The sequence below is a fragment of the Lissotriton helveticus genome, chromosome 1_1, assembly GCF_964261635.1.
Source record: "Lissotriton helveticus chromosome 1_1, aLisHel1.1, whole genome shotgun sequence".
In the NCBI taxonomy this organism is placed as follows: domain Eukaryota; kingdom Metazoa; phylum Chordata; class Amphibia; order Caudata; family Salamandridae; genus Lissotriton; species Lissotriton helveticus.
This window is the reverse complement of record NC_136057.1, coordinates 1,586,323,435-1,586,333,565: the sequence shown is the minus strand read 5'-3', so window position 1 is coordinate 1,586,333,565 and position 10,131 is coordinate 1,586,323,435. Positions and strand designations below refer to the sequence as shown.

The 10,131-nt window shown below is 44.7% G+C and overlaps 1 protein-coding gene across 4 annotated transcripts in view; it reads right to left on the bottom strand.

Moving 5' to 3' along the window:
- Positions 1-265: 265 nt before the first annotated feature.
- Positions 266-10,131, bottom strand: part of LOC144828826 (uncharacterized) — a 161,940-nt gene continuing 152,074 nt past the window's right edge. For 3 of the 4 annotated variants that reach the window (XM_078687360.1, XM_078687335.1, XM_078687351.1), the window contains exon 6: positions 266-3,510. In XM_078687360.1, coding sequence (XP_078543486.1) covers positions 3,230-3,510 — 281 coding nt within the window. In that variant the 3' untranslated portion in view covers positions 266-3,229. The remainder of the gene's footprint in view (positions 3,511-10,131) is intronic. The other variant, XR_013610540.1, reaches the window with a different exon arrangement.

Below are 10,131 nucleotides of genomic sequence, written 5' to 3'. Positions count from 1 at the left end.
TTCACTACAATCACCCATTCTCCTTGCATTTCTGTGACTTGAACTTCCGGAAACCACAGAGATCTACAAAATTCCTACCACTCAGCGTTCCCCTACTTATCTTGACAAAAATGCTACCCCAGTTGGTGAGTCGCCCGCAGGACTCCCATTGAGCTTGGTTTGATGCCTTCTGAATCACATGGTAGTAAGGGTACTCACAAATTCAGAGATGTACTAATAACCACTGCTACTGAACTCCTTAACTGATGTCCATTTCAGTAATACATAGGTTTCCATAGTACTTTATTTCACTCTTTATATCTGAATTGTTCTGTAACTGGTACACAATGAAAAACCATTGTAGGTGCAACCCAGTTGCTGGCTCTTGAGGGATTTACGCAAATGACCCCTGGCTGACTTCATAACATTGCCTACTTTTTAGAAATCTGGAGCTTTCTGGGATCACCCATGGGTTTCACAGCAGTTTCTACCACAAACTGAAAGTAGGTTGAAAGCCCAAAAATTAGGAAAAATTAGCTACCTCTTTAAAAAATGCCACAATTGTACTAAATATATAGTTTTTTTATTCAGATCTGCATATTCCTGAAAGCTGGGAAGATGATGACTTTAGCACAGCAAACCTTTAAATGATGCCATTCTTAGGGAAAAAAACATACTTTTTTTGCGGAGCACTTTTTTTTTCTATTTTTCCCGAACCCCCCAAAATATAACTAGATTTTGCCTATTTTATTAGTCCTCTCCATGGAAATCCACAAACCATGGGTACCTTTAGAATACCCAGGTTGTTAGGAAAAAAGGACGCAAATTTGGCATGGATAACTTATGTGGAAAAAGGTTATGGAGGCCTAAGAGCAAACTGTCCCAAATAGCCAAAGAAGGGCTTCTCATTCTATATGGAAAAGGCCTGGCAATGAAATGGCTGAATTATGTGGCCTGGCAGATGATTTGCAGCCTCTGCCATAACATATTTGACACTCGAGCTGCTTAGGTCTAAATGATGCACAGTGTGTGTGGAAAAAGTAAAAAGTACATAGAAATCTTCTTACAAAATATAAATGGGGAAGATGCAAAAGTGACAAGAAAAGCCCTTTTAAGTGCTTCTTTAGCCAATTTAACTTCTTGTCGATCAAAGAAAGCTACAGCTCCATCTACCCCTGTCGTTTGTGTATATTAAAACTAACCAAAGGGTGTAAATTCATGCACGTCTTTTCTGGACTGTTCCATGGACACACAATGTTGAGCTTCTGAAAAAGTTTTGGGAGTTATCTGAAAGACAGGAGCATGCAGAATTTACATAATCTAGGGTAAAAGAAACAATGGTTTAGGGGCAGATGTATTAAAATACCTATTTGCGATTCTCAAATAGCGATTTTTTGAGAATCGCTATTTGAGAATTGCAAAATGGTATGTATATAAAAATTCGCTATTTTTTTAGCGATTTATTAAAATTCCTTAATTGCAATTTGCAAATTGCTTATCGCAATTAAGGAATAATTTCCCATTCATTTCAATGGGCCAGGAGGCCCATAGGAAGGAATGGAAAGTCATTCTCAATTTGCGATTCGCAATTTGCTAATCCCAAATTTAGATTAATTTCAAGGGTGCAAGGGTGTCTTAAGGACACCCTGCTGCACCCCTGAAATTTACATGTGTGCGCATATGGCGCACATACATGCCCTAAGGGCATGTATGAGCGCCACATGGCACCTTTACTAATGCCAAAAAGTGCATTTGTAAAAGAATTCGCAAATTACCACCAACTACAAGTTGATGGTAATTTGCGATTTCTTAGTGTAAATTCTCAAAACTTAATTGCTTTTTACATAGCATTTAAGGAATCGCAATTTGCAATTCCTTAAATGCTTACGCAATATTAAGGAATCGCAAAATTTGCGATTCCTTAATATTGCAATGCGTTTTGGTTGATACATTGCATTTTTCGATTTCTTTGTCGCAAACGCTGCTTTTTACCGAAACGCAGCGTTTCCAACAAAGAAATCGTTTGATACATCTGCCCCTTAATCTTTGTGTTTTATATCCCAGAAATACTAAGTCATTTTGTTAGATGGACCAAGCAATCGTACTGTTGAGATCTCACCAAGGATTCATTATTATGTTTAAAGTTGAGGATTTCTTTTCATATTGATGCTCACACTCAACGTTTTTATAAATGAAATCACTTTAATCTAATCCCTCTGGTTCAAACCTTTTTCCAGTGGGCACCATCTTCATCATTTTTAGGTTGAGCCTGGGCAGCGCATGCGCTGCTCTGCGTGGCATGCTGTATTGAGGAATGTAATAAAAGCTCCACCCATCTTTTTAATTGGCTCCTGTTACAGTCCTTTCAAAATCGTTTTTCATTCGTGAATAGGCTTACTAGTCCCTCTTTGGTACCGCCTTGTCTGCATATTTTATCTCCCATAAAGACTGGACTTTTTACTTGTGGACTTACAGGGTCTGCTTTATCTAGTCGGTGATCACTAATTTCTTTAATGGTCTTCCTCTACTCCACCCACAACGTCTCAGCCCACTTTTACATTGTTGTTATTAATGTATTTATTTTTTAGTTTGCAGCGAGGTCCGCTTTCACTTTAGCGGCCGCGCTTCTTTATTTATTTAACTTACACCTCAGTCCGCTTTCACTTTAGCGGCTGCACTTTCTTTCTTTTAAGTGAAAGCACTCCATACTACTTTTTCACTTTAATGCTGGCTGCGCCCCTTCCTTTAGACGCTTCTCACTGTAACCTGAATACGGTGAGCAGCGTCTAAAGAAAGGAGCGTGGCCACTATGAAAGTGGTCTCGCATTAGCGAGAGTTGAGCTATCGGCATAGAAATGACAATGACTTTTATATATGTATTGCTTTTGAAAACAAACAATTTACAATGTCAATAGCTTAAACTCTCGCAAATGCAAGACCTATTGCATTGAAAATGTTTGTTTAATTTCTCAACATTACTATAAACGTTATAGACAGGAATTGTAAGGTACAACAGGAGTCTGCTATATATAAACCAAGAGGGCAAATATATTTGGAGTGATTTATCACCCTAATTTTGTGTTTCTTAGGGTTGTAATTCGATGCATACTTCTTTTAGCCATGCTCATAGGTGGAACATAGTTAACATAGTCAGGGGTTATCAAGTGCTGAGTAAAAAAGGGGCAAAGAGCAGCAGTTGTCCATGAAAGACAAGAAGCTTCTTCCTTTTGCATACTCATAATCATCCTGCTTAGTCATCTAGGAAATCATAGGCCTCTGGCTCGAGTGGCACCCCTTCACTGGACAGGAGCTGGTGGAGATGAACTGGTGTTGCTTTCTTTTTTTCCTTGTTTTTCCATGCCTTGAGCATTGTGAAACTCTTCATCACCAGATTGTTTTGATTATCTTCCTCAATCTGTTCCAGCTTGTTGTTTTCTATGCCCAGGACTTCAATGCCGATCTGTTTCCAACTCTTCCCCAAACACTTGGCTAGACGCATCAGCTGCTTGTCAGTGACGAGTTTGTCACACCCTGGAGAAAGAAAAGTGTTAGGGAGATGTGATTAGAGGGGAATCAAAAAAAGTTGTTTTCTGGCCACATGCTGGACCCCGTCTTCTCCACAGGCACCCACATCACCTTCGACCACACCACCGAACTCCACTGGACCGACCACCGCTGCATCCATTTCACCTTCATTAAACCAACCACACACCACCGCACCCAACAGCTACCTCGCCGCTGCTGGAGCAAAGTCACCGAAGACCAGCTGATCACCACCCTCGCCCAAAACCCAGCCACTGACCCCACCAACCCAGACACCGCAGCCCGCAACCTCAGACAGTGGATCGACGACTGCGCCAACACTCTCGCCCCACTCAAGAAACCCTCCAACAACCACACCAGCAAGAGAGCCACCTGGTTCACCGACGAGCTGCAGACCTCCAAACGCGCATGCCGGAAACTGGAGAAGATATGGCTCAACGAACGCACTCCGGAAGACCACGCAGTCCACAAGGGCGCCACCCGCAGGCATCACCACCTTATCAGATTAGCCAAGAGATCCTCCTTCAAAGAGCGCCTGGATAACAACGTGCACGACAGCAAAGAGCTTTTCAGCATCGTAAAGGAACTTTCCAACCCCAGCGCCAATGCCAACAACATACCGCCCTCACAAGAACTGTGCCACTCACTGGCCATCTTCTTCCATCACAAGATCGCTGACATCCATGACAGCTTCAACACCATGACCGCCCCGACTACGCCAGACCCCACCTCCCCTGTGAACACTACCAGCGCCAACCGCCTGACCTCCTGGACCAAGGTCGATGAGACACACAGGTCATGAACTCCATCCACTCAGGATCTCCGTCAGACCCGTGCCCACACCACGTATTCAACAAAGCAGACGCTGCCATCGCACCCCAACTACGGAAGGTCATCAACATCTCCTTCAAAACAGCGACATTCCCGGAAAGCTGGAAACACGCCAAAATCAACGCCCTCCTCAAGAAGCCCAAGGCAGACCCCAAGGACCTCAAGAACTTGCGGCCCATTTCCCTGCTCCCATTCCCGGCGAGGGTCATCGAGAAAATCGTCAACATGCAACTGGCCCGCCACCTGGAAGACAACAATATCTTGGACCCGTCCCAGTCCGGGTTCAGACGAAACCACAGCACTGAGACAGCCCTCATCGCTGCCACAGACGACATCAGGCGCCAACTAGACAATGGCGAAACATCAGCCCTCACCCTCCTGGACCTGTCAGCCGCCTTCGACACGGTCTGCCATTGCACTCTAAAGACACGCCTCCTAGAAGCCGGAATCCAAGAGAAGGCCCTTGACTGGACCACGTCCTTCCACTCTGGCAGAACCCAGAGCGTCCGCCTCCCGCCCTTCCGATCCGAGGCCACTGACATCATCTGCGGCGTCCCCCAGGGCTCATCACTCAGCCCGACGCTGTTCAACGTCTACATGGCCCCCCTCGCACAGTGGCCCGCCAACACAACCTCAATATCATCTCCTACGCTGACGACACCCAGCTCATCCTCTCCCTCACCAAGGACCCGCACATCGCCAAAACCAACCTCCACGAGGGAATGAAGGCCTTCGCTGACTGGATGAGGAACAGCGGTCTGAAGCTGAACTCGGACAAGACGGAGGTACTCATCCTCGGACCCACCCCCTCAACCTGGGACGACTCCTGGTGGCCGACCACACTGGTAACAGCACCGACACCCACCGACCATGCACGCAACCTAGGATTCATCCTCGACTCCTCCCTCTCCATGTCTAAACAGGACAACGCCGTCTCCTCCTCCTGCTACAACACCCTCCGCATGCTCCGCAGGTTCTACAAGTGGATCCCGACCGAAACAAGAAGAACGGTGACACAGGCCCTTGTCAGCAGCAGACTGGATTATGGCAACGCACTCTACGCAGGAATCCCAGCCAAACACCTACGACGACTACAACGCATCCAAAACGCCTCCGCCCGACTGATCGTCAATGTCCCCCGCCGCAGCCACATCACCCCCCACCTGAGAGACCTACACTGGCTCCCCGTCGACAAGAGGATCACCTTCAAGCTCCTCACCCACGCACACAAAGCACTCCCCAACGCCGGACCAGCCTACCTGAACAGCAGACTCAGCTTCTACACCCCCACCCGCCAGCTCCGCTCCGCCAGTCTCACCCTCGTCGCTGTTAGCCGCATCCAACGAACAACCTCCGGCGGCAGATCCTTCTCCTACCTTGCCACCAAGACCTGGAACACCCTTCCTACCCACCTACGGCAGACCCAAGACCTACTTGCCTTCAGAAGACTCCTCAAGACCTGGCTCTTCGAGCAGTAGCGGCACCCCCTCCCCTCAGCGCCTTGAGACCCTCGCGGGTAAGTAGCGCGCTTTACAAGTATTCTGATTGATTGATTGATTCTGTTCTTACTTATTTCGTTTGATGCAACTTCAGGTCACTTACTACTCAACCTTGTTTATTTTGGGTTATGTTGTAGTATTTGTACTCTGTAGTGCTAAACCTCTAAAATAACCTGCCAAACTGTGTAATTAAGTGCTTGACACATTAGACCTTACATGAACACAATCTAAAGAACAATTTTTTTACAAGTAAAGCTGCAATATAACGTTGACAGAAGAAGAGGGATCCACTGTTTGTATTGTGCATGTGCCAGGCGGTGGTTGTACCCACAGGGCTCACACTTTCACAAATCATTCAGTGACAAGCTGCATTTGCCTCCGCACTATAGCATGTCAGCTTATGTCAGTTAGGTTGAGCTTGTCCGTCATACAACCTTATGCCCAATAAGAAGCAAGGGTAAAGTAAAAGGCACAGCCTTGAGTTCTTTCCTTGTTTCTGATAAGGTGAAAGCTCATGGACGTGGCTCTTTTGCACTGTTTGTTGGAGCTGTAAGTTGGGAAATGTGGGCATTTGAGTTGCAGCGCAAGGTGTGTGCTGAGAACAATCTCAAGTGAGGTTTATTTTCAGCAGCTTCTGCCTCCTGTGTACATGAGTGCAATGCATACGTTGTTTGTGTAATGAATACAGAAATACCTAGGAGTCAGAACAAAAGGCTCTCATCACAAACAACTACTGATGTGACACAAAAGAGGGGTGTGAGCGGGATTAATCAGTGACTACACATGATACTATATCAACATATTCACATGAGGCACATACTCAGGGTGAGAATTTTCCCATCAGTTGTCTATCTGTACCGCCACTTTTACATCATGTGGGTTCTCCTTACCCAGGAGTTGTAGGTGCGAACACATTCACACAAGTGGTAAGTGTAAGAAGACCCTTGTTTTTTTACCAGTGAACGGTATGGATGTAATATGACAACTAAAAGAAGCAGTGCAAGTGAGTAAGTGAGTGGTGAGAAGATAAAATGAGTGAGGAAAAGTAAAAAGGAATAATATCACCTGATTGTCAGGTACAGATGCTCCACCACAATCCTATTCGTGTGGGGATCACGCCTCACCTCACCTGGCTGCAGCTCAGGTAAATGAGGAGAACCGCTCTTTCCGTCTGTTCCTTATATGCAGAAACATGTCGACCACTTGCTGAACAGATATTTTGTTAAATCTGTTATTTCACTTTTTAATATTGGGGAGCTGAAAGAAAACATTAAAGTCTTTACTTCTACTCAGTTTCACCTAATTTTATCTTCTCACCACTCTCCACCCTATTTCTATGGAGTTGGAATAATGGTTCTTTTAAGGTTTGAGCCTGAAGGTCACTGTGAAGTGATAACAATCAAGAAAGCAACCTTCCAAGAAGGGAACTGTAGTGGGCAATTGTGCAATGGTTCAAAAGGTGGAACCATAAGTCTTATTAGAACAATATTAAGGTTCCATGCAGATACAGGTTGAACCTTTGGTGGTATCACTCTTTTAAGGCCTTTCATAAAGGCGTTAATTACTGGTACTCTGAATAGAGATAAGTGTTGTCTGTTTTGAAGCTATGCAGCCACTGCTGCAATGTCTAGGTGTATGGATGTGTATGTAAGGCCTGCATGTTGTAGATGCAATAGATAACAAATGATTTGTTGTATAGAAGTATCTGGTGGTTCAATTGTTTGATTATTACAATATATAACAAACCTTTTCCACTTTGCTGCATAGCATGCTCTAATGGTGTGTTTTGCTTCTTTAACAATTGTCATACAATCTGATGCTAGATTTAGGTATCCAAACTCTTTGACTTCAGGAACCAAATCGCTAGGTTGAGCTCCTTGGGGTTTGAATGTCTGATTTCTCCATGATTCTGAGTGAGAAGGTTTGCAGTAAGGTGAAGCTTCTGGAGTGGACCTACAGAAAGTTCTAGTAGTGTGGTGAACCATGGTTGACGAGCCCACATGGGAGCTACTGATATAAGGGAGAGAGATGTTTGCCTTGGAATCCGAACCAGAAATGGAAGAAGAAGGAGAGTGAGAGGAGGAAAAGCATAAGCAACTATCCCTGACCAGTTCCTCCATCGGGCATTGCCTTTGGATAGAGGGTGTAGGAACCTGGAGGTGAAGTTTGGGCATTTTGAGTTCTGTGCTGTTGCAAAGAGATCTATTTGTGGAAACCCCCATTTGTGGAAGTATGGGAGGAGGACTTGGGGTGGAGTTCCCACTCATGGACTTGACACCGCATCCTACTGAGGAGGTCGGCAAATTCGTTGTCCGTCTCTGGAAGGTGTTCTGCTAGCAGTTGGATTTTGCGATGTATTGCCCAACACCAAATACTTTGAGAGAGGTGTGATAACTGTAGAGAGTGTGTCCCCCCTGTTTTTGTACAAAGATGTCATATTGTCTGTCTGGACTAAGACAACTTTCCCTATCAAGTGAGGTAGAAATGCATTTAACGCAAGGCGAACAACTAGAGCTCTAGGTAGTTCATGTGGAGATTTTGGTGTCCCAGAGACCCTGAACATGCTGGATGTTGTAGATAGTCATCCCACCCTGTGAGCAATGTGTCCGCTGTGAGCACGATCTGTGGAACAGGGTGGATAAGTTTTGTGTGTTCCACCACTGCAGAGAGCCATGGGTGCGGCTGTCTACCAACACTAGATCTTTTAGTTGACCCTTTGATTGATTACATTTATGTGCTAAGCATTCCTGTAGAGGACACATGTCGAATCTTGCATGAGGCACTATCGCAATACTTGATGCCATCATACCTAGGAGTTGCATGAAAGATCTCACTGTTAGATAATGGTTGCTTTGGAATTGTAGTAGTAGTACTTGAAACTTGTGAATCCTCGCTGCATTGGACTAGGCTAAATTTGTTTATTGAGTGTTTAGCATAGCTCCTAGATAGGGTTGCAACTGTGAGGGTTGAAGATGGGATTATTGTGCATTGCCTGTGAATCCCAACTGATGAAGAAGATTTATGGTAATTTGAGTGAGTTGTAAACACTTGTGTTGTGTGTTGGCTTTGATGAGCCAATCGTCTAGATATGGGAAGACATGTATTTGTTTTCTTTTTAGATGAGCTGCTACTGTTGCTAGACATTTGGTGAATACTCTGGGTGCAGTGGTGACTCAGAATGAGAGCACCTTGAATTGATAGTGTTTTCCTGCTACGGCAAATCTGAGATATTTTTGATGTGCTGGGTAAATAGGGATGTGAAAGTATGTGTCCTTTAAGTCTAGTGATGATATAAAGTTGCCTTGCAGTAAAAGCTGAAGCACCTGTTGAAGTGTGACCATATGGAAGTGTTCTGACAGTATGTACAGGTTTAGAGGCCTGAGATTTCATATCGGTCATAGAGAATCATCTTTTTTGGGATAAGAAATAAAGTGAGTAAACCCCTGACCCTTGGTGATGTATTGGAACTGGTTCTATAGCTCCTTCTGTTAGAAGAGCTTGATTTCCTTGTTTGAGCAGTTGGTGCTCTAGAGGGAGTTTGTGAATGCGAGGTAGAATATTGGGAGGATAGCTGGTGAGCTCCAGGCAATAATCATGTTGGATAATGTCTAACACCCATTTTGTGATATTATTGATTGCCAAATTGGAAGAGACTGGTGCAGTCTTCCCCGATCGGTATATGATGGTCGGGGGGAATTGTTATCAAGTCACTGCTTGTAGGGAGATGGAGAGTTATGTGTTGGTGTACCTCAACCTCTAAAATTGTTTCCTCTGTAACCACAGTGGTAAAATCCTCTAGAGGGGAAGAATTGATTTTGAGGTTTGTAGGAAGATGTGTTGGCGTCTGTGAAGGTAATGTTTGAGCCGCCCCTATTAAATGAATGGCAAAAGGAGCCGCTATTAGAGGGTGATTGTAGTGCTCGCATGGATTCTGCCACTTCAGTGTCTTTTATCACTTTTTCAAGTGCTTCATCCACATGAGGGCCAAAAAGATGTTCCTTGTCAAAGGGAGCATTTAGTATTGTCTGTTGTACCTCTGGTATAAAACCAGAGATTCACAACCATGCGTGTCTACTGAGGACAATACTGGTGTTTACTCCTCTGGCTACTTTATCAGCAGTGTCTAACGCACACCTGAATGTGGAAATTAGTTTTTTCTCCTGACGTAGTTCCCGCCCTTTTGTCCTAAGCTCCTCTGGGAGATATTGGAGTAACTCCTCCATTTTGTCCCAGTGAGCCCTATCCTACCTAGCAAAAAGACTGTGTGTATTGGCTACGC